Here is a 24,310-nt window from a genome sequence, read left to right on the forward strand (position 1 = left end):
CTCTTAAGAAGACCTGGTCATGGTGTCGTTTAGCTTGGAGAGAGCATCCCAAATACTCTCCAGTGTAACCACCGAAGGCTTAAATAGATGAGAGCTGACTTTCATGCTAGCTCCCAGGTCTGCCTGCTCCTTCTTTACTCTCACAGTTTCTGCCCCTCGAACTGGGGTTTCCCCTGGCGATTCCATTTGGCAGGGCTCTCCAGTCAGAGCCGCAATTGAAGCAGGGCACAGTGATGGAACAGCTACCGGGGGGAGGAGTGATAAGGAGATCTCTGTCATTGCAGAATGATCTCTCATGAGTGACCAGGGGCTGCAATCCGCTTCTTTTCCTGATCATCCTGACAGAGTTCAGATTCTTAAGGATATCTGGGAGACTCCTGAGGGTCCCTTGAAATGTGCTTGTGCCATGGCGGGGCTTTATCCCATGGCGGATGCCTTTAACAAGCATGTTACTTCTCCGAAGGTGGATTCCTTGGTGGCGCAGGTCACCAAGCGCACTTCTTTCCCCAGTGACAGGAGTGATCCTGAAGGATGTTCAGGGCCAACATGTGGATTTCATCCTTAAAAGCCCTTACCTCAATAAATCAGTTTATAAGGTACCAGCAACTTTTGTGTCATAATTTCAGTAGAATCTCAGTTATCCAGCACCCATGGGGATTGGTGGATGCCAGATAAGTGTAGTTTCTGGTTGTTTGAGAATTATTGTAAAAATAGAGTGAGGTGGAAAGGGAGACCAAACTTATTATTTTTTTTTCCCAATTCTTTATTCATTTTTCATCTTACATCAAGTACACAATATTACATCAATTGAATCATACACATCACTTGAAATTCTTTCTATTATCATCTTAAATACATAAATTATCTCCCTCCTCCACCCACCCTTTTCACAAATACTGTAATTTAAAAAAAAAAAATCATACGTGTTATATTCATAAATATTGATTAAACCTGTGATATAACTATATCACCCCCCTTCCCATAATTATAATTATGGAGACCAAACTTATCATCCCCGCAACCCCTACTTGTAGGTCCAGCATTTGTTCTTCTCTTCTTTCTCTCCCACCCCTTTTCTCACTTTCTCTTCCCCCTTCTCCCTCCACTCCCTCCCTCCCTCCGTTCCCAAAGCAGTAGAGCCGGTCATGACAACTCTCCCTCTGCTCCCAAAGCAGTAGAGCCAGTCCTGAAAATCCCCTCCGTTCCTAAAGCAGTAGAGCCAGTCCTGATAACTCCCTCCCTCTGTTCCCAAAGCAGCAGTGTCCTGACAAACCCCCCCCCCCTTATTCATTCACCCAAAGCTGTAGCAGCAGCTGGCGAGCAGAGGAAGTGCCAGTAAACAGGCAGCTTTCAGCCAACTCTGGCAGGGCCTTTTCTCTGCCACGTCATTTCCGATGCGGCAGAGGAAAGGCCCTGCTGGGTCTGGCCAGAAGCAGCTATTTTACCGGTGCTTCCTCTGCTTACCAGCTGTCACTACAGCTTTGAGCAAGGGAGGGAGGGAGGTTTGTCAGGATACTGTGCTGCTTCAGGAATGGAAGGAGGGGGTTGTCAGAACTGGCTCTACTGCTTTGGGAACAGAGGGAAGGGGTAGTTAGGACCGGCTGCCTGCTTCTTCGGGAACAGGGGAGGGCGATTTGTGGCTGCTGCAATGCTTCGGGAGCTGGAGAGAGGGATATTTGTGGCTGCTGCTGATGCCTCTGGAGCTGGAGGGAGGGAGGAAGAGGAATTGTTGGGTCAGGAGTACCACTTTGGACATTGTCTGAGGAGCACGGGAGACCCTTTTTTTTTTTTGTCTTTTCGGTTGGTTGAGAGTGCCAGTTATATGAGTACAGGTTAAGCGAGACTCTACTATTTAATAGTAGTATATACTTACTGAAAAATAAAATGATATGTCCATGACATGCCTTGTGGTTTTGTCGTCTTATTTTATTTTAATTTTATTTTTTTTTTTGTCTTATTTCTATAAAAGGTGTACAGGCCACAAGAATAACTGCAGAAAATTGTCTGAATGCAGAAAAGTTTAATTGCACTATAAGATGTTCCTGGAGGTTGGCTTTTAGTGGAGAGCTTTATGCCAGTATGTTTGATCATTTCAGTGAAAACGTATGAAGACATGACCTTGGAGGAACTTGAAGAAAATGAAGATGACTTTAATGAGGAAGATGAACGAGCTGTAGAGATGTACAGGTCAGAACAACGACTTTTTGCTTCTGTAGTTACTTAAATTAATTACTTTGAGTATAACACATGAAGGAAAAATGCTAGAAAGAGAACACATTTGCCCAACTGAACTTATACAGCTATTTTTTTTTCATTTTTGCCTTTCTGTTTATTTAACCTTCTGATTCTGCTTGTGATATGATACAGTAAAAACTGACCTTTATTTTGCAAAGTAATGAGACCGATCAAGAATTCTTAGTTTCAGTATTTATAAAGTACACATTTATGTTTCAGCTGTCTGGTGCAACCCAGGTGCTATTCCTAGAACATCTATGCACAGACCATCTAAAAGTGCATGTGATCTTGTTGGCTCACGTGTTTGTGTGCACAATTTTATAATAGACAACTTCTGTACGTAAAACTTGCTTTACGTATATGAAATGTTTTAAAATCACTCCTGTAGAGATTAAAAGAAGAGGACAAATGCATAAAAGCTAATAACTTCCAGTGCAATAGGTGTGTCATGCTGAACACTAGGGTAATATCCTCATGCTCATGAGCCATGCAAAAGAAATCCAGCTTCTCAATTCCTTCTCCTTCACCAAAGGACCCTGCTGCCCCCTTCCAGTTTGTCCTTTTGCACTCAAACCATGAGTCTGATCTGCTCTGTATATTTCTTTTTTTTTTCTTTCAATATTCTTTGTGGGTTTTGGGAGCTTTCGGTGCTCAGAGCTCGCAAGGTTGGGGGAAATACTTTGCATGTGTGGAGGAGAAGCAGTCTTGGAGGTCGGCAGCTGACAGGTATATGGTATATGTTGGCCAGCCTGCAGAGACTTTTGTGGAGCCCCTTGAAGCTTTGCTTGCCTACTGGTTCACAGTGGCTTGAGTGCAGGCTGTTAGGCATCCACAGGGGGCTCAGGGGGCTCTTCTAGGTGCCAGCTGTGTTTCTCTTCCCCCGTTTTTTCACATGTGTGGGTCCTTGGAGGATATAGGTTCAGTCAAACCGGTCTGACTGGCAGCCCGAAGATTTCAGCATTGGATGAACAGTTTCATTGAGGCAGTGATTTCTTTTAGAGCTGAGGCAGGCTGCAGCACATCCATAGCCCAGGTCACAGTGAGTAAGGCTGTTACAGCCTTTGAGAAAAATCGGGGGTGGGGGGGAGGCTCTGAAAAGTCTAGTTTTCAAGGTTTCAGCCATTTCCTTTAGGATTCCCTACCTCAGAAATCCTTTTTTTTTTTTTCCAAAGTTCTCCAGAACCTTCAAAATACCTCATTTTGCCTCAAGACTGGCAGGGATAGAATCCTTAGGGTATTTCACCCCTAATTCATGCCAAATTTGCACAGGATGGATGCTGGAAAAGTGCCCTTGCACCACCTGCCATACAGCACATGAATGGGGGGCAGAAGCTTTGGGCTTAGCCTCCCCTCGGGTTTCTAGGGCTGAGGAGACGGAGGGCCTGTCTGCAGATAGAAAGTCTCTTCCAGAGCCCCGGAACAGTGATTTTCCTAGGCATAGGAGCATGGGAGCCACAGAGCCCAAGAGATGTAAGGTGGAGTCACCCATAGGAGAACTCGACCCTGTCTAGTATTGCATTCTCTACTGAATTTGTTAATCCGATTTGAAGAACTTATGTGAATGGCCAGGATCTCCAGATAAGGTATGGCAGTGAACCAGGAAGCTTGCGAGGGGACTTGGTATTCAAGGGCATGCCTGCCTCCATAGCAGAGGCTGGCCAGGATTCAGTGGACCTTTCTGAAAGGGATTTGGAGGATGAAAGGTCTCTCTTTATGCCTGTGCTGCCGCAGAGTAAGCCTTCCATGCTGGGAGAAGCTGGGTCACAGACAGGAGCGAATATGCTTGGTACAGTGGTGGCCCTCAACCGGAGGATGACCTTATGGTACAACAGATGTTTAAGCCATCAGTTCTGTGAGAACTATTGTTAGACTCCCAGCAAGCTCTGTCCGCTCTATGCTCAGCAGAGTGAGAGCCCAGCCCATGTCTTTTCCCTAACATCCTGATATGAGTGTTTTAGTCACGGAGCATTGGGATGCTCCTGAAGGCTTATTAAAGCTAGCCATGACAATGGCTAGGCTGCATCTGATGGCATAGGACTGTCAGCAGATGTTCGCTCAGCCTAAGGTGGATTACTTAGTAGCATACCTTTGTGGATGATTGTGACCATGGATGCCAAACTGTTCTGGGTAGCTCACTGCAATGGATGCCCAGTCCAAGGGCATTAGTTGGCCTCCCAGAGGAAGTGGTCGATCAAGAGATTGGAGCTCCGGGCCTTGCATTTGACATGACAAAAGCTGGAGAAGAGGCTGTATGGTTAGGCAATCTGAGTTTTCTTGAACAATGCTACAGCGGTGTTGTATTTCAGTCGCCAAAGAGTCACCAAGAGTACCCAGCTGAGTCTGGAGGCCAACTTATTGTACCAGTGTCACCTTTAGGCACATTCAGTAATGCATATAGTGGGAATGGGCAATGTCCAGGCCAATTACCTCAGCAGGAAGACCCTGGATCTGGGGGAATTGACATTATAAGCCACAGTTTTCCAAATCATTGTTTGTTGGTGGGGTCGCCCAACGTTCAATCTGATGGCTACAGTGAAAAAACAAGAAGACGGAACTCTTCTTTAGTCGAAGATCAGAGCCCAGAAGCTCAGATCTGGCCACTGTGATCCAGCCATGGCCAAAGAACCAGCTTTTGTACGTGTTTCCTCTGTGGCCCATGATAGGGCAGAATTTCCACAGAATTGCAAACCGTCTGAGGAAAGTCATCCTCGTTGTATCAGATTGGTCACGCAGACCATGGTATGTGGACCTAGTGCATCTGTAATGGGGTGCAGGTCTCAGACTATAAGTACAGCTAGACATTCTGTTTCAGGGGCCAGTGGTCATAGAAAATCCAGATCACTTTGCTCTTATGCATAGCTCTTGAGCGCACAATGTTAGTACGCAAAAGCTACTCAGCTATAGTTATTGCTACTCTCCTCAGAGCCAAGAAGCCTACAACAGTCCATGAATACTATAAATCCTGAGAGACATTTTAGCAGTGGTGCATTAATGAGAAAGTGGCTAAGAAAGGCCTCAGAGCAGGCTTCTCAAGACTTTTCAGCGTGGCACAGCTGACTCAATTGGGTAAGGTAGGCGTGAGGGGAACTGGGAAGTAGATGACCTTGTTCCCGCTATAAATTGGCTACATTGATTCCCATTTTTGCGGGCTTACCGCAGTTTGCCAAGGGAATCTTTCACCGTGTCAGTCTCTAGCTCAGACCACCAATGAAACCATTTCCCTTATGGAAAACGTAGGCTTGCTCTGCCTCAGACAGGCTCCATATGAGCCTCATAAGAAGGCGACTTTGATGGATCTCACAGTCAAGACAGTTTTTCTAGTGGCCATTACATCAGTAAGAAGAGTCTCGGAGCTACAGGCTGTCATACAGAAAGCCCTTTTTCAGGATCATGGAATCAGGAGTTTCCATGAGCACTGTTCTGTCTTTTTTACCAAAGGTGGCTTCAGCCTTCCATGTCACTCAAGAAGTAAGATTGCCAGTGTTCTAGCCCACTGGGTCAAAGAAGAAGGAATGGATTCTGAAAAAAGTTGGATGTGAGGAGAGCCCTCCTACATTACCTTAAGGTTACCAATGAATTCCAACTATCTAACCATCTTTTTTGTGCTCACCAGTCAGGCTCAACACAGGAGACCAGTGTCCAAGGCCTCCAGTTTCAAATGGATTTGCATGGCCATTTCATCAGCATATATTGCCTGTGTCAAACAGTCGCAGGTCTTGCTAAAGGCACATTTGACTAGAAGTGTGGCTTCTTTGTGAGCAGAAGCTCGGGCGATTTCACCCGAGATTTGTAGTAGGGCTGTGACCTGGTCCAATCTTCATACATTCTCCAAATTTTACAGAGTGGATATGGTAGCAAGGGAGGACTTCATTCGGGTCCTCGGTGTTACAAGCAGGCACAAAAGTCTCGCCCTAAATTCCTGGGACTGCTTTTATACGTCCCTAGAATTCAGCATGACATACCTATTGCACTGGAGAAAGGTTTTTACCTTGCTAATATCTTTTCCAGTAAATAATGTATGTCATGCTGAAGCCCCACTCTGTCAATGATTTTCTCTGCTTCCCTCTCAATCAGAAAATTTGAATCCAAATTGACATTTTGGATGTCACAGAGCTCAAGGGTATGAAAATTAATCTTTTGTTATTAAATATTGGGGGACTGTTTGAGCTCTATAAAGGTTTCTGATTAGCATGTTTTGCTGATGTTTTAATTGTTCAATTTCCATGTTAACATTTCATTGTACTTGTTCAGAGCAGAATAGAACTGTATGTTGGGGAGTTTCCCTGTACCCCTCCTTCTCATGTGTTTCTATATAGCGCTATCTCCTGCTTTGGTACAAACAGAAGGAGAAGGAGGAGGAATTGAAAAGCTAGAGTGGATTCCTTCTGCACTGCTCACAAGCATAGGGGAGATTACCTTAGCGTTCAGCATGATACATCTTATTTACTGGAAAGATATTAGTAGCAAGGTCAGAACCTAATCTCTTTTTCTAATGCAATAGGTGTATCATACTGGACAGTAGGGTATTCTTTCCATTCTTGTGAGTCATGCAGAAGGAATCCATGCAGAAGGAATCTATGCCAAATTTTCAACTCTTCCTCCTTCTCCAGAGGACTCTGTTGCCCCCTTCTGTTTTCGCGAGCCAGAAGGGATTAATCTGCTGGCTGCAGACCCAAAGTTTGCTTTTTCTCTACATAGGCAGAGCTTTCCCCTTCACTGGGGAGCTCTGGTGAACTGATAGTTGCAAAAACCACAAAAAATATATATATAAATGTGTGTAAGAAACACAAAGAAGTGGGTTTTAGTTCTTTCTGTGCCTTGATATTTTGTATATTGGTGGATTTTCTGTGATTTAATGGGATTCTAGGAACGTTCTATGATACTTGAATTGTACTGCTAAAGTGTACAATACATGAATTTGTTTATACTGTGTTTCATACTTTTTTATACATTGAGGAATAAAAGTTGATGAAAAAATAACCAGTGGCAACTTCAATAGTAAATACAGTACTGCAATAAATTAAACTTTAAAATGCCACCTGATACTTGTTTGCTCATGTTTGAAACTACAGCAAAAACCTTGTATCTTAAATTAATCTATGCCAGTGAATATGGAGGGAACAGTATTCATGAATTTATGTTATTTGCCAGGTTGTGCTTCAAATACCTGCAAATATGAAGGGAGAAAGTTTTTGGCAAATTTATGGTATTTGCAAGAGGGCTGCACCCCATACCTCAGCGAATATGGAGGGAGAGACCTGTACTCTGCAAAGAACTGTCCTGTGCTTCACCCAAACCTTCTCCTGCAGGCAACCACAGGAGGGCAGCAGAACCAAGCTGAGAGTTACCTTGATTTTTAATCCAGCCTCTTCACTCCTGTCATTTTTCCAGGGGCTGATGCAGAGAAAAGGTCAAAAGCCCTCAAGTGCTAACAGACAAAAGCCCTGATTTATTTTAGTTTTATTATCTTTTGCTGTACTGCCTTTAACTATAAGTAACAAAGAAGTTTATCTTCAAATAAAAAATGTACACAATACTAGAAGGAACTCTATTGAAATATAGAAGAAGAAATGGAGCTGTTAAAAGCAATTATAATTATATAACAGTTTGAACCACACAGGGTAGCAGAGACATCTGCTTGAAATGTGAAAGGGAGAGTAAAAAAGAAGGGACATTGACTGGTGGGGTGAGGTGTTCTATGTTGTGCAATACTTAAAGACCTGAAGAAATGGAGGGTAAAGAAATCTCCTTTCTATTCCATATCTATCATTCCTTCCCTCTCTCCCCAATTTCCTTCCACTTTATCTCTCTTTCCCCACCCAAGTAAAAACCAAAATGAATTATTCAGACACAAACTAGGCCTTGTTTTTAAATCTTAATAGTTTGCAATAGAATGTGTATTAGCTAATATACAAAATTATACAAAAATGATATAGAATTTCAGAAATGTTGTAGATCTTACTAACTTGTGCCAAGAAGTCTACCCTGAACTGCTGGACTTTGAGTAATGTTATAGTAACAATCAATAGTAATAGGGTGTGTCTGGGTTATGAATTGCATCTGTTTTTAAGCTAATTTTGTTGGATTATCACACAGACAGCAAAGGATAGCACAGTGGCAAGCAACTCAAATAAAGAATAAATTTGGAGAAGTGTTGGAGATATCAGGCCAGGACTACGTTCAAGAAGTAACAAAAGCTGGAAAGGATCTGTGGGTTGTTTTGCATCTTTACAAACAGGGGTAAGTAAACCTTTTATAACAAGTTCAATTTGTATTTTTGTCAGAAGTGTGGAAATTTTAAAATAGATATTTCACCAAAACTATTTCATGCACAATGCCTATAGGTTTACAATGCTGTAGGTATTTTACAATGTTTTGTTTTTTGCTGTTTTCCCAGAATCCCTCTCTGTGCTTTAATAAACCAGCACTTCACTGGATTGGCAAAGAAGTTCCCAGATGTCAAATTTATCAAAGCTATTTCTACAACCTGTATCCCCAATTACCCAGATAAGAACCTTCCTTCTATTTTTGTCTACTTTGAAGGAGATATCAGGGCACAGTTCATTGGACCACTAGTGTTTGGAGGCATGAATTTATCAAAAGATGGTAAGTGAATTTCTTGCTACTACTTACAGAAATAAAGCAAAGTAAAAATTCAAGTGGAGTATTTAAAAATTGATATTTTTTAATGGATATACAAATGGAAATCTTTTAGAATATTTAATAGTTCTTTTTCAAGATACGTAAAACTTTTGCAAAGAGTTTGGCCAGTACTCCTTAGGTTTTGGCCAGGTACTAGGGACCTAGATTGGCCACCGTGAGATCGTGCTACTGAGCTTGATGGACCATTGGTTTGACCCAGTAAGGATATTCTTATGTTCTTATGATTAATCATGATTAAAATGTTTAATCACATGATTACCGTATTTTCACGCATATAATGCGCGCGTTATACACGATTTTACAAACCGAGTATAACCATGCGCGTTATATTCGTGAGCGCGTTGTACACATTTTTTTTTACATAGTTCCCCCCGACGTCCGATTCACCCCCCCCCCCCGCAGGACCACTCGCACCCCCACCCCGAAGGACCGCTCGCACTTGCATCTGCACCCCCACCCCGATGGACCGCTCGCACCCCCACAGCCTCCCCACCCCCCATCATGAAGAAGCTGCCTACCGTTGTCCTGCTGCTTCCTCTGCCGGCGGTCCCGCCCCTTCTCTGAGCCCTGCGTCTGCGCTGCTTCCTCTTCCGGCGGTCCCGCCCTTATCTCTGACGTCAGAGAAAGGGCGGGACCGCCGGAAGAGGAAGCAGCGCAGACGCAGGGCTCAGAGAAGGGGCGGGACCGCCGTCAGAGGAAGCAGCAGGACAACGGTAGGCAGCTTCTTCATGATGGGGGGTGGGGAGGCTATGGGGGTGCGAGCAGTCCATCGGGGTGGGGATGCGGGTGCGAGTGCGAGCGGTCCTTCGGGGTGGGGGTGCGAGTGCGAGCGGTCCTTCGGGGTGGGGGTGCGAGCGGTCCTGCGGGGAGGTGAATCGGACGTCGGAGGGGGCATCAGGCTTTCATGGTGGGGACAGGACTTCAAGGGGGAGAGGAGAGTCGGGGCGGGCGAAAGGAGAGTTGGGCGGCGACGGGAGAGTCGGTGCGGTATGCGCGGTATACGGGTGTGCGCAGTATATAAAAATTTATTTACATAAATTACAGTTTTCCGCGCGCTATACCCATGTGGCGTTTTACACGGTAATTACATAAAATGTCCCTCTCGCATTTCCTCTTGTACAGTGGAAAATATAGACAGCAGAAGGAAATTCTCAGAACTAACCTGTTTAAATTACTAAACTGAAAATAAAACCATTTTTCTTGCCTTTATTGTCTATTTTATTTTTCTGATTATTTTGTTCCCTCTCTGTGCTCTGTTTCAAAGGCCTCCTGTCCATTCACTGTTTTTCTCTCCTCCTTTCTTCTTCATTCCCTGCCCAATATCCATCTTTCACATCCAACGTTGTTCTATTTTTCTGCCTCCTTCTCAAATCTCTAGTTTCCAGCCTTTTCCTGCCATCCAAAGGTGGCATCTCCTCCATTCCCTGCTGTCTATGTGCATTTCCCCCTCTCTTTCCTTCTCTTACCCTCTGTTCCTGTCCACCATCTTTCTTTTTTCCATCCCCATTTCCAATATTTGTTCCTCTCTTCCTCTGTATCATCCCTTTCTCTCTTCCCTAACCATCCAGCATTGGTCTTCTCTCTAACCCCTCACCATTCAACATCACACCTCTGTCTGTCTTTCCTTCCACTATTCAGTTTAATTCATCTCATCATTCTCACTCACCAGCATTGCCCTCTCTCTCTATCCCTTTTCCTAGCCATCTAGCTTGACTCTCCTCCTCTCCCCATCACCACTACCACAAAAACAAAACCATCATCCCTCATTGCCCCGTCAAAAGGCGGAATGGGATAGACTAAAAGATCTCAATCTGTATACTTTGGAGGAAAGGCAGGATAGGGGAGATATGATAGAGACGTTTAAAATACCTATATGATGTATATGCGCATGAGTCGAGCCTTTCATTTGAAAGGAAGCTCTGGAATGAGAGGGCATAGGATGGAGTTAAGAGGTGATGATAGGCTCAGGAATAATCTAAGGAAATACATTTTTACAGAAAGGGTGGTAGATGCGTTGCACAGTCTCCCGGAAGAGGTGGTGGAGACCAGAGACTGTGTCTGAATTTAAGAAAGCCTGGGATAGGCACGTGGGATCTCTTAGAGAGATGAAGAGATAATGGTTACTGCGGATGGGCAGACTATATGGGCCATTTGGCCTTTATCTGCCATCATGTTTCTATCCCAACCATCTAGTATTGCCTTGTCTCCCCTTATATACCTCATTGTTTCATCTGTCCCTATCCCATATTCTGCATTACCCTATCTTTCTCCCCACCAACCCTTATGGGCTGCACTGCTCCATCTCTCTTCACCCTTCATATCCTTCATTTGCCCATCTTTTCCTTTTCCCAGAGTCTGCACTGCTCTGTCTCTACCTACTGCCATATCCTGTGTTGCCCCAACTCTTTCCGCCTCCCCTATATTCTAAATTGTTCTGTTTTGTTTCCTGTCCTCTCCCCCTCTCACTGGCTCACCCATTTTATGTGATTTTTCTTCCCTTGAATATATTGCTTTAGTTGTGCACATACAAGTTTCATCTGCCATGAGATGCCAACTTTCACTCTTGCAAAGTCTCCTTGCAGTCCCTCATACGTTTGCTTTTTAAAAGCTTTAAATCATTTTGTTTCTTCTGCTGATTTGACCATCTTGCTCTTTGCTCCTTTTTTCATGTCTTTAATTAATAGGTTAAACACTTGCCCCAGCATCAGTCTTTTGGGCACTCCACTATTTACCTCTCTAAATTCATTAACCTGTACATTTCATCTGAATCTATTTCCTATTTTTTAACCAGTTCCAGTCCACTATAGGATATTACATCTTGGTCCGGAGTTTTAAATTTTCTCAGGAGTCTCTTCTCCAGCCACATGCTTGTTTACACCAACAGTATATTCAGTGCCCATACATATGTCAGACTTGAGGTGGTGATTGCCAGTTAATAATTGATCTCTGTGTTAATTTAGCCCCTAGGAGTGTGTGTAGATATATAGACAGTGCTTTATTTCTGGAAAGAAAGATGCCAGGACTCAGATGCAGACTGTCCATGGTTGGGGAAAAGGAAAATTTAGGGTATTCGCCCAGTGCCCGCACACTCACAATAGTCTCATCACCTGCAGCCAGCTACAAAACTCACTCAAGGTGTGATCTTCCTTCCTGCCTGCAGGAGACACTAAGAGGTAGAAAGAGGAAGGTGTTACTAATGTTTCTTTCTCAACCCTTTTTCGCTCACTGTGGTTTTTTCAAGTTCAAGAAACTTTATTGGCATGGCAAAATTTTGTATGTTTGCCAATGTATTATGTAAAAAGGTTAATCGCATTTATATGAAAGGCTTAAAATAGGTGCCATTTGGGGCCTATCTTACAAAGGCAACATAGTTTCCTACATGCCTTTTATAAAAGGCTTCCAGAATTAGCTCCACTAGTGTGCAAATTCATACACAAAAATTTGCACCTGCTCTGAAAAAGGTAGAAATTTGTGCATTTGCTTGTTTATTTCCATTGTAGTGGAACTAAAGGGATTTCAGGCCCAATCATAATCCTATGGCAGTAGAAATTTTTCCTTGTATTTGATACCAGTCCCCAAAATTTTCATATTGCAAACAGCTCTATATCTGTTCAACACTTTAACTTTCTAATGGGTTCAGTTGATGCTTTGTTGCTGTAAGTACTGTATATACTCGAATATAAACCTAGATATTTGGGACCAAAAATAGGGGTCTCGGTTTATATGTGAATCTTCCCCCTCTAAGACCCATTGCAGGCCTCTCTCTGGTCCTATCTTAAGCCCTGCTGATCTAGTCTTGAGCCAGGGTAAGAGTTATCCGTCTGTGCTCCTGCCCCATACAGTCTCACTACTCTAAATGGCTGAGGCAAATTCCCACAGTGGTTACTATGTTTACTGACTGACTTTTCATGAATTGATTCATCCAAAGCGGTTACAATATTTATTTATTTATTTGGATTTATATCCTGTCCTTCCCAAAGAGCTCAGAACGAGTTACAGTTTACATGAATTCATAGTATTACAATATGCAGTTTACATATATTACGTTACAATCTATCATTACATAGGATTACTTACTGATGCTGCAAAGGGCACAACTAAACTAATTTATGAAATTACAAGAATGGATGAGTTTCGCTAAACAGTGCTTAGTTTTAGAGGAGGCTTGGAGAGAGGATGTGAAATGAAGCTACAAGGAACTAAATTTAAAAAGCAATATCAGGAAATTATTTTACATGGAAAACATTGTGGATGTTTGGAATTCCTTCCTTGTGAAGGAGTTGGGGGCAAAAATAGTGAAAGTACTACAAATACAATGCATTGAATATTAACCAGGTACTCTTAAGTATTTTTCCCTATCTGTGCCTGCAGGTTCACAGGCTAACTGTGGTATCTGGGTCAATGGAGGGATTAAAGGGCAAATTCTATAAGAAGCGGCCAAACGTTAAGTGCCAAATTAGGCACCATTCAGCGTGATTCAAGTAAAATTTGTCGCTGTTTAGTGAATCACACTGAGCAGCACTATTTTGGAGGCGCCCAATAAATAGGCCAGCTCTAGGCACATCTATAAGTTAGGCGGCCATGCGAGCGCTTAAGCATGCTTAAGAGCAGCGATTCTGTAACAAGGCACCTAACATGAAGCCACACCCACGCCTAACATGCATAGCACCTATTTTTTTGAAGACCGCCTAAATTTTTAGAGGCGCCTTGTTACAGAATCGCTCTTTCTAGATAGGCGCCTAAGTTTCAATCAGTGCTGATTAAAAAGCCTAATTGGACTTGTTATTCAATTTAGATAGGCGCCTATCTAGTTGGGCATGTCCAAAATAGGTGCCTAACATTAGGCGCTGGTTACAGAATTTGGGCCTAAGTGACTTGCCCATAGTCACAAAGAACAGGCTGGGATTGAACTCACAACCTCAGGGTGCTGAGGCAGCAGTTTTAACTACTAGGCCACTCACTCCCTTAGTAACCTTGCAAGACTGATGCGAATTTGGTTCAAATTCGAATTGACCTTTTTTCCCGTTTTGGGGAGGGGAGTGAAATATTACCTCGGTTTATATTCAAATATATAAGGTAGGTGTGGATGCACCCAAAGCACTTCTTTATATACTTGTTTGTAGGCCTGAAAAACAACAATATGGCTACCAAGTTCCTCCTGGCAGGTTGGCAGGTGATTATGAAAAGTTCTCTTTGTGGTTCAGAGCAAAAATCTTTGCATTTTGGTTAGATTCTTGCTTCTAGTAAAGTAGCTGAAAACTTCACAAAATTTTTCGATATACCTAGCTTTTGAAAATATGAGGCTCATAATCAAAACTTTGAAACATCCAAAAACCAGCCCAAGTCGGCACTTGGACGTCCTAATAGCCAGGACGTCCAAGTGCCGATAATCAAAGCTGACTTTCTGGATATCCAGCAGCACTTCACTGTGCATCCAGAGCTCAAAGGGGCATGTTGGGAGGTGTGTTATGGGCGGGCTTGGACCTGGACGTACTGAAGTGATAATCAAAGCTTTCTCAGGTCATCCTAGTCTGAACTTAGATGCCGGTAGTTAGACCTGTTTTAGATGCGTCTTAAGTGCCCCAAAGCTGACCAAATGACCACTGGAGGGATTAAGACATGATTCCCCTTACTCCCCCAGTCATCACTGACCCCCTCCCACCATCAAAGATGGGGGAAATAAAACAATATATTGAGAGCTTGCCATCAGCTGATTGCAGCAGGGGAATACTCATCAGCTGACCCGGTTTTAGGGATTCCTGCTGGCTCAGGTGATGGGGATGCCCCCTGCCACGATCAGCTGAACTGGCAGGGAGATTCTTCTCTCTCTCCCTCCCTTCCTCACAGGCACTAACCCCTCCAATATACCTCCAACCTAACCAAATAAAAAAAGAGCCGCTGAGGCCTCCCCCTCCCCCCGCCCGAACCATGTCTCTGTGATAGCAACAATATCCAGGTCTGCCTCTTATGTCAGGGCTTACAGATCATGAACTTTGTTGCTTAGACTGCAAACGATTATGGTCATTGCTTTCCAGCTATCTTTCAATGGTAAACTCCTTTTTTGTATAGTTTTTTGTTTAATTTCGCTTCCTATTGCATTGCTAGGAAGTGAATTGCTAGTATTGTTTACGTTGCTATCTTTACTACCATCACATCTTGTCTTTTGCTGGGGGTGGCCTCCATAATTGCTTAAATTCCTAGAAACGTGGAGGTGCATAATAAAAAAAACATCAGTCCCCTTTTGGCCTAAGGCCCTAAATGCTGAAAGTAGCAGCAGGGAAAATGTCAATTCTCAAAAAAAATGTTCAAAATAAGGTTTGTTTTGAGAATGGCCTACCTCTACGTTCAGCTGTTTAAACGCACAGACCACCACTACGTCTAAACTTACAACACACACATTATCAACCAAAAAAATAGCCTAAGTCCCAAACCACCAAAACTAGACCTTTTAGGCGAAGGAGGGGGCCAGTCCTTTGGCTAAAAGCTGGATTCTGTAACCAGCGTCTGTCAAAAACAACACCGGTCACAGAATTTACCCCCCCCCCCCCCAACAATCGCTGCAGGAGAGACGGCTCATCTCCCCTGCCGCAATCGTTCCACCCCCGAACTGCCGCGACCCGCAGCAGGAGAGATGCCCAATCTCTCCTGCCGCAGTTCGGGGGGGAGGGGTGATTGCGATTGTGGCAGGAGAGATGCCCAATCTCTCCTGCCATAATCCATCCCCTACCCCCGAACCAATACCGGAATTGGCCAGTTGCCTTGTGTGGGCGGGGCCTTAGACGCCTGGCCCAATCAGTCGATCAGCTCAGCAGCCCCTTTTCATAACTTAAACCTGTTTTGACTTGGTTTAAGTCAAAATGTATAAGTTCCAACTGGGCAACCTGCTCAAGTTTTTTTGGTTATTCTTGCAGTACGACTAAGTCTAGGTCGGCCCATTTCCCGCCCACCTCCCCTCCTTTCCCCTCCTCTAAACATGCCTCTTTTCGCTCTAGGCGTTTAGAGGCAGGGGGAAAGGCCTAAGCTTTTTGATTGTCCAAGTACCAATTTAGGCAGGGGAAAGGCCTAAGCTTTTTGATCGTCCAAGTATCAATTTAGGCCCCTTTTTGGATGTTTTTTTTTTAATTATTATTATTATGAGCCCCGTATTGTCTAAATTTCTCAGCAAGGATTCTTTTTCCTGCTATAGTAAGATGTAGCCCATCATTACAGTATAGTCCCATCCGTGTATTTCTCCATCTTCCTTTATACCTAAAGCCTTTTTGATAACACCATGCTTTGAGCCTCCTATTGAAGTCCTCTGTGTTTTTAACTGTTTCCCCTCCCTTTCCATATGTAGTCAGTATTTCTGAAAAAGCTAGTCTTTACAAAAGGTTTTAAGCCCTCCCCTAGCTCCTGAAAAGCTTTCTGCAATGCAAGTGGTGTGTTGTTGTCCCGGTCATTTGTTCCCAGGAGGATAACATCAATGTTAGAATCCTTCATTTTTTCCTTAATTATAGTCGGTAATTGCCTGGTACTCCTGGTAGCCGAGGATCCTGGAAGGTATTTCACTATTTTGGTCTCCTCGCCCTGTGTTCTAAGGTTAATGCCTCTGATGATGGAATCCCCAGCAGCGATAGTTTTCTGTTTGGGGTTTTTTTTATTTGTGCTTAGGGTATGCTTTCTCTCTCGAGTTACTTTCTCTGGTTTCAGTTCCACCTCAATTCTATTTTCTTGAGTTTCGCAATGCTACTAGTGAAGCAGAAGACAGAGAATTTTTTTGTGTGTGTGTATGTGTGTATTTTTTTTAGCAAGAAGCAGTTAGGGAGGAGAAGAGAATTAAGGCAGGAATAATGCTATAATCAGTGTAAGAGCAGAATATGAAATTCTGAGTAACTTAGCTTTTAGAAATTTACAAGGCAGTCTTTCTCCCTCTGCACTGTCCCAGGAATTTTAGCATGTATTTGCATTGCTACGTGTCATCATAATACATTTAACAATAAGGCATGAGAAACTCAGAGAGATTGCTTTAATAAATGGGAAATCAAGTGAAACCTTCCAATGGTGTTTAGTTGCTGTGCCTCCAGCGTAAATGTCATGTAAGCAATTGTCCTTTAAGCTTTTTTGTCTGTATTATGCAATTTTATTTTTACTAGGTAAATTGCTAATGATATGATATTGTTATTTGAGAGCGAAAAATTAATGAGCCTTTATATGGAGCATTTTGTGATGGGGAAACCAAGTTTCACAAGTAAGAGCCAATAATAAATTAGGCTTCAGTTTTAATGTTTCATCAGATTAACAGATAGTAGTAAAATTACCCACAGCTATCAGTTCTCCATTTCAGTATGTCAGGATCTGATTTTCAGTTACAGGAATTAGGATATATAAGATGATCCTAGTATTAGAGACTTCCCCTGATATTGTACTTGAGTTTTCCTTTATGTCCATTTTATGTTTCTGTGAAAATGGGGGATTTAATGCAGGCTGAGGGATATGATGTGAGAGTTGCTAATTTCCTTTTGTCTGACATGAGTTAGATTTAAAGATTGAATTGCCAGTGGGGAGCAAGAAACCACACGGGATTCATTTCTAAAATTTGATTTTTATCTCCTGAGAAGTCATCCAATTTGAGAGAACATATAAAATAGTGTTACTGCTGTTAATGGAAATCATTTTGTTCTTATTTTTAAAGGTTTCTAGCTAAAGAACAAATTAGAAAGTAATTCTTTTTAAACAGTAGTACATTTCTGAAAGAAAGTTTATACTATTGAAGCCTTTTTATTGGCCTGAAAAGTATAAAAATATACTTTTTCTTTCTGGCTTTAATTTTTCAAAATGTTTGTACCGTGTTGGTAAATTGGAGTCTCTTACTGAGGTGCCAACACTCCTACGAAATTTCAACTAAATCTACCCAAAGGATGTTCACTGTCAGATGTTCCAGTGCAAAATGCATATGAGTCTTGAACCAGAGAGTTATTCACCTCTACTTGCAAGTTTGTATAGAAGGTGTCATCTACATTTTTGGCTCCACCTTCCTGCACTGTGCTCTGCTCCTCAGTTTCTCCTTCTACACACAAGTTGAAGGTGTTTTATGATTTGCACTGATTTCGGTTTCTTTGCATTTTTTTTTCTCAATTTAGAAGCTTCTCGGTGCTACAGAGGTCCCCAGGTTTTCTGAGGCAGCTTTGCCTGAATGAAGACACAGACCCTCACTGTCAGAGGCACCTACCAAGCCAGCTTGAAAGGACACTTTTGATGGCTTGGGAACCATTCCCCTGGTAGTGAGGCTCGCTCCTGGTCTTTACCAAACCTTGAGCACAGGCTGTGTGACATCTATGTCAGTTCTGTGGACTTTGGGCTAGATTCACTAAGCAAACCAATCATGCACCAATCGGTTTGCGAGCTCTTTGCGACCAAATTTCCCTCCTGCACTATTCACTAAGGCCTATAGCGATCCGATCCCAATCCTCCCATGCAAATTAGTAAAACCCCATGTAAAATAGCCAAGCGATTGATTCACTAACAATTGCTTGGCTATTTTGAATCGGTTTTTACTACTGACAAACCCGACTGCAGCAGGTTTTCTGATAGGCTTGCCTGTCTTTTTTATTCATAAGAACATAAGCAATGCCTCCGCTGGGTCAGACCTGTGGTCCATTGTGCCCAGCAGCCCGCTCACGCAGCAGCCCAACAGGTCCAGGACCTGTGCAGTAATCCTCTATCTATACCCTTCTATCGCCTTCTCCAGCAGGAAATTGTCCAATCCTTTCTTAAACCCCAGTACTGTACTCTGCCCTACTACGTCCTCTGGAAGCGCATTCCAGGTCTCCACCACACGTTGGGTAAAGAAGAACTTCCTGGCATTTGTTTTGAATCTGTCCCCTTTCAACTTTTCCGAATGCCCTCTTGTTCTTATATTTTTTTTAAAGTTTGAAGAATCTGTCCCTCTTTACTTTCTCTATGCACTTCATGATCTTGTAGGTCTCTATCATATCCCCACTGAGTCTCCTCTTAGCACGGCCACCCCCGATCGGCACGACCCTCTCCCGCCCTCCCCTGACTGGCACAGCCCTCACCCCCCTCCTGGCACGGACCTCGCAGCACCAAATAGTTGGGAGCAGGAGGGGTGCTCAGTCCCTCCTGCTCCTAGTCCCCCTGGCCCACCCCTGGTCGGCCCAGACAGTCGGGCCCGGCCCACCCACCCCAGTACCTTTAAAATAGTTGGGTGCAGGAGGGGTGCCCGGTCCCTCCTGCTCCTTTGAGGCTCCCATCTTCGGGAGCAGGAGGGGTGCCCGCACCCTCCTGCGCCAACAGCCTTCTCTTTGGGAGCAGGAGGAAAGTCCTCCTGCTTCTGCGCTGGCCACCGCCCAATAACAGCCTTAGGCCCTGCCCCGACGCATCATCTGATGCACGGGGAGAGTCTCAGGCTTTCACAAGGTCTGACTGGCAGTCTGAAGAAACAAGCATCTGGAACTTTTTAACTTGCTTGTCTAATGCAGTAATCGTCTCCGTCTTCCAGCTGCTGTTCAGCAGAAGCAGGCACAGCACAATCGGGGGATCTTTAATTGTATTTATGGGGGGGTCTCTAGGGCTTGAATTTGGGTGTCCTATCTCCAAAAAACCCTTTCCAGAACTTTCTGAACTTTTATTTAGCTGTCCCAGGTCGTTTTTTGGTGCCAAAATACTGCCATGATGGCCATCTTGGATTTTTCAATCTGATTTTAAAAGTGTCTGTCTGCCTCCAAAACACCATGATTTTTATTAAAATCATTAGAGATGGACTCCTCAGGCTGTTTTATCTCTGATTCATGCCACATTTGCACAGGATGGCTGCTTAGGATCATTCTTATTCCACATGCCACAGAACACATTAGGGGGGCAGGAGCTTTGAGCATAGCCCCCTCTGGTCCCTGTAGGGCAGAGGTAGGCAATTCCGGTCCTCGAGAGCCGGAGCCAGGGCAGGTTTTCAGGATATCCACAATGAATATGTATGAGATGGATTTGCATGCACTGCCTCCTTGTGATGCAAATCTACCTCATGCATATTTATTGTGGATATCCTGAAAACCTGACCTGGCTCCGGCTCTCGAGGACCAGAATTGCCTACCCCTGCTCTAGGGCGATGGAGTTGCAGGTGGCTCATTTTTAATGGAGCCTTCGAATAAGTGACTCGGTGTCTTTGACAAAGCGCAGATGCCTCAGAGTTCGTGAGGAGACAAGGAGATTCTCTTCAGGTATCCCTCAGGCATCCTGTTCAGGGATTTACCCCTAATTTTGTCAGCTTATGTTCAAAGTCTATATGGGCTATCGAGGCCTATCTGTGCCATCTGGGATCGTGCCAGTTGTTGTGCATGGGGTTCTTCCTTCATAGAGCATGGTTTCCCCGTGACAGTTCCTCTTCAGGAACCAGATGACCAGTCAGAGAAGGATCCATGCCTTTAATATTTCTTCAATAGGGATGGGAGGGAAGTAAAGGGGGTATGTTATATTGTAAAATGCTTTCCACAATGTATATGGGTGATTGTTTGCACTCTTCGTTCTGACCTGTGAGGATTTTTGCATTTACACTGTTCTGTTTGTGCATTTGCTATGTCTGTATGTTTACTGGATATTGTGGAACCAATAAAAAAGATTATTTTTTAAAAAAATGTTTCTTCAATTTTGGAGGCTTCAGGGACTCAGGTTGGGGCCACTTTTCAGGAGTCTATGAGGCTGTGGGCCAAGGAGAGGACACAACGGTTTGCCGCCTTTTTAAGCTGGTGGCTTTGTTGGAGGTCATTACAGAATCCTTTCAGGTATTGAAGCTTGGACCCCCGCAGACCTTTGCTGCTCAACGTTTTGTCATGAGCAGCTCTAAGCCTCGGACCACCTTTTTTTCCCCCTTCAAATTCAGATATTGCAATGATGTTAACAGAGCATTGAGAGACACCAGAAGGTTCCTTGCACCTTGCCAGGTCTACGGCAAAGCTGTACCAACTGGCTTATGATTTCCAAGAGCTGTTTGTCCCACTTAAAGTGGATTTGTTGGTAGTGCAGGTTACTAAATGTACTTCTTTGCCTAGTAAAGGTGGAGTAATTTTAAAGGATGCACAGGACTGGAGGGTGGATTTAGTCCTCAACAGATAGTTTGAGGCCTTGGCTCTGAGGCTTAAGGTGTCAGCAGTGGCGTTCTTTGTCACAAATGTCTGCCATACTAACCTATGTCAGACTCTGACAGCGGAGGAGGGTGTCTACTTCAGTTGTTAATTTTGGGGGTGGATTATGTAGTGCAGTGATTCCCAACCCTGTCCTGGAGGAACACCAGGCCAATCGGGTTTTCAGGCTAGCCCTAATGAATATGCATGAGAGAGATTTGCATATGATGGAAGTGATAGGCATGCAAATTTGCTTCATGCATATTCATTAGGGCTAGCCTGAAAACCCGATTGGCCTGGTGTTCCTCCAGGACAGGGTTGGGAACCATTGATGTAGTGGATGTTCTCTATGACGTGTTCAGGATCTTGAGCAAAGTCTCTGCTTATTCTATTTCCACCCATAGAATGCTCTGAATAAGGCAATGGGTAGGAAATTTTGCTTCCAAGGTTTTTTTTTAGTAAACTACCTTTCAAGGGCTGCATGCTTTTTGGCAAGGTGTTGGATGATCTTATGACCAGTATGGCAGATCGTCGCCCTAAATCTTTGCCAGACAGTAGACCATATGCCCCTGGGGGGACAGGTCATAATGCTTTTCATGGTTTTCAACAGTTTTATCAGTATGCAGTAGGGTCAAGTTTCAAGTTTATTAGGATTTTATATACCACCTATCAAGGTTATCTAAGCGGTTTTACAATCAGGTACTCAAGCATTTTTCCCTCTCTGTCCCGGTGGGCTCACAATCTAGCTAATGTACCTCTGTTCAGAGATCATTTCATGGTTTTCAACAGAGGTTTAGGGACTCCAGGTGAGCTCAGCCATCAGGTTTCTGCCCCGCAGCAGCCTCCAAAAAGTCACAATGATATCAGGCCAGTAGCCAAATTCCCATGGATAGGAGGGAGGTTTTTGGCTTACTGGGAGGCCTAGGCAAGGATTTCCTTGGACCACTAGGTGCTGGACATCATTCAAGAGGGCTAAAGTTGGAATTCCATCGTCCTCTGTTGGATTTATCTGTGGACTCTGGCTGGGTGTCTGGAAAAAGCGATCAGGGTCCAAGCAAAGGTGAAATGGCTCCTAGATATTCAAATATATATTCAGGAATAATTAATTGCCCCAAATGCACTAAACTGCAAACAGATATAACTATATGTGCACACAGGTGATTACAACACACACCTTCTAACACTTTTCAATGCTCAAAGAACTGTTTTTAGCTTATAAGACCGCTGGGTAAGCAAAATTTTTAGCTCTCTACTGATACGGCTCAATTCTCAATCATTGCACTGGTCCCTGTAATATCTATGAGTATAATACTGTCTCTCACTTTTTTTGAACTTTTTTAAATACTAAAGATGCTCAACTTCAAAACAGACTTAGCTTTTAATGCAGGGGTTCACTGCCTCCATTATATGCAAATTTCTTTCATGCATATTCATTGCAGATATCCTGAAAACCTGACTGGCAAGGGGGGGTACTCCAGGACTGGATTGAGAAACACTGCCCTACAGTCCAAATGACACACCTATCTACTAGAAAAGATATTAGCAAGTTAAGAGCCTAATCTCTTTATTTCTTGTCCTGCCCCAAATATACCTATCTTTTGTAGACTACAGAGCATGGCAGGAAAAGGAAAGTTATGGCTCCATTTCCCTAATTCTTAGAGAAATTGTTTGGTTGCTGGACTTTGAGGTCATATTCCATTGGGACCCTACTTACCTATCAAGTCTGATATCTAATTTATATCCTTACTAAAGCATTTTGCTCTTTTCAAAAAATGCTTTTAAAAGTCCCAGATTTGCAGCAGGTCAAGCTTGTAACTATTAAATGGAGAGCATTTGTTGTTTTGCTCCTGTATTGTGGAATAACAAACACCCTTAGATCTCCAACAAGAGAGCAGTTACCTGCTTGTTTCTTACAAGGATAAAACCTGGCTGTTTAGTTCTATAGTCACCATCTGACAATTTCTCCTCCAGGATGTAGGTTTGTTTATTGTGGGAGTGATTGAGTTTTTTCTCTAGGTGATACAGCCTTGAGTTGAGGAGGAGAGGGTAGAATCCTCGGCCTTCTTGCTATATACTTATTTAACTGTATTTTGTATTGTCTCCATGTCATAATCGATGCTGTTCAGATATATGGAGTATTTTAGCATATAATTAAATTTACAAGGTGTTTTTTATTTTGTTATGTTAATTTGTGCTTCTAAATAATGTGCCATAAACTTTAAGTCTCATTTTTCTCAGGTGAATTTATATATATATAGACACACACAGACACACACACGTATTACTTAGGAATCATTATAGAAAAGGAACAGTAACTAAGTAGAGGATACAAGGCAGGCCAGGGAAGGGGTGAGAGAGTACTAGGAGAAGTGGAGAAGTTGTGGTCTTCTGGGTTTTATTTAGTAAATACAGTGACTTAGTTTTTATATATTTTAGTTGTTTATTTTCAATAAAAGACTTGGATCCAATCGTTGAATGTGACATCTCCAGTGCCTCTTATTGTCAATTGTATGTAAAAAGACAGCTTTGCCCTATGTTTCCTCCCCCTACCCTATAAATGTTCTTGTTTCATGAGATTTTTTTTTTTTTGGGGGGGGGGGATGACTTGTCCCTTTGTGTATTAGACATTTTATTATCTATTTGTGATTTCCTGTCCCATAGAACTGGAATGGAAACTTTCAGAGACTGGTGCAATTAAGACTGAGTTGGAAGAAAACCCCAGGAAGCAAATTGAGGACCAGCTGATGAGCTCAGTGCGGTGTTCTGTCCCCAGCAAGGAAGACAGTGACTCTGATGACGAATAATTTTTGTCCTAAGGGTACACATTTTCTAAGAACCTGTCAAAACAAAGAAACAGAAATGTAACCCTTACTACTCAATTAATTCATCCTGTTTTTTGATTAACTCCAGCATTTTTTATGAGATTTAACAGCGTCCTAGCCTATTGAAAAGTCCTTGAGATGCAGATGTGCATTGTGAACATTGATTTTTAAATGTGTTTTGAGATCATAGTTCCAACATGAGATAGAGGGCTCTGAATAATCTCTTTGCACACATTGCATTGTACCTGCAGTATGCTGGCTAGGAGAGGTATAGATTTTGGTTGGGGGAGGGGAAGGATAGATTAAGGTTTTTATTGTAGATCACTTATACAGACACAGATACCTAGCTGTCAGCTTCTATACTGATACCTACAATCAGGAAACGGGCACTACCTTTTTGTATCTTTAACTCTCTCTCTCCCAATTGTCCCTGTTATTTTTTTTTTTTTTTGTCTCCCTATTTTAAAAGGAGAGACT

The 24,310-nt window shown here is 43.1% G+C and overlaps 1 protein-coding gene across 1 annotated transcript in view; it reads left to right on the plus strand.

Moving 5' to 3' along the window:
* Nucleotides 1-23,856, plus strand: part of PDCL3 (phosducin like 3) — a 37,264-nt gene extending 13,408 nt beyond the window's left edge. Inside the window, exons 3-6 of the mRNA XM_033947777.1 lie at nt 2,097-2,187; nt 8,332-8,475; nt 8,633-8,841; nt 23,673-23,856. Of these exons, the coding sequence (XP_033803668.1) occupies nt 2,097-2,187; nt 8,332-8,475; nt 8,633-8,841; nt 23,673-23,815 (587 nt within the window). The 3' untranslated portion in view covers nt 23,816-23,856. The remainder of the gene's footprint in view (nt 1-2,096; nt 2,188-8,331; nt 8,476-8,632; nt 8,842-23,672) is intronic.
* The last annotated feature ends 454 nt before the right edge of the window (nt 23,857-24,310 follow it).

This window comes from Geotrypetes seraphini, chromosome 6 (genome assembly GCF_902459505.1).
Source record: "Geotrypetes seraphini chromosome 6, aGeoSer1.1, whole genome shotgun sequence".
Lineage (NCBI taxonomy): Eukaryota > Metazoa > Chordata > Amphibia > Gymnophiona > Dermophiidae > Geotrypetes > Geotrypetes seraphini.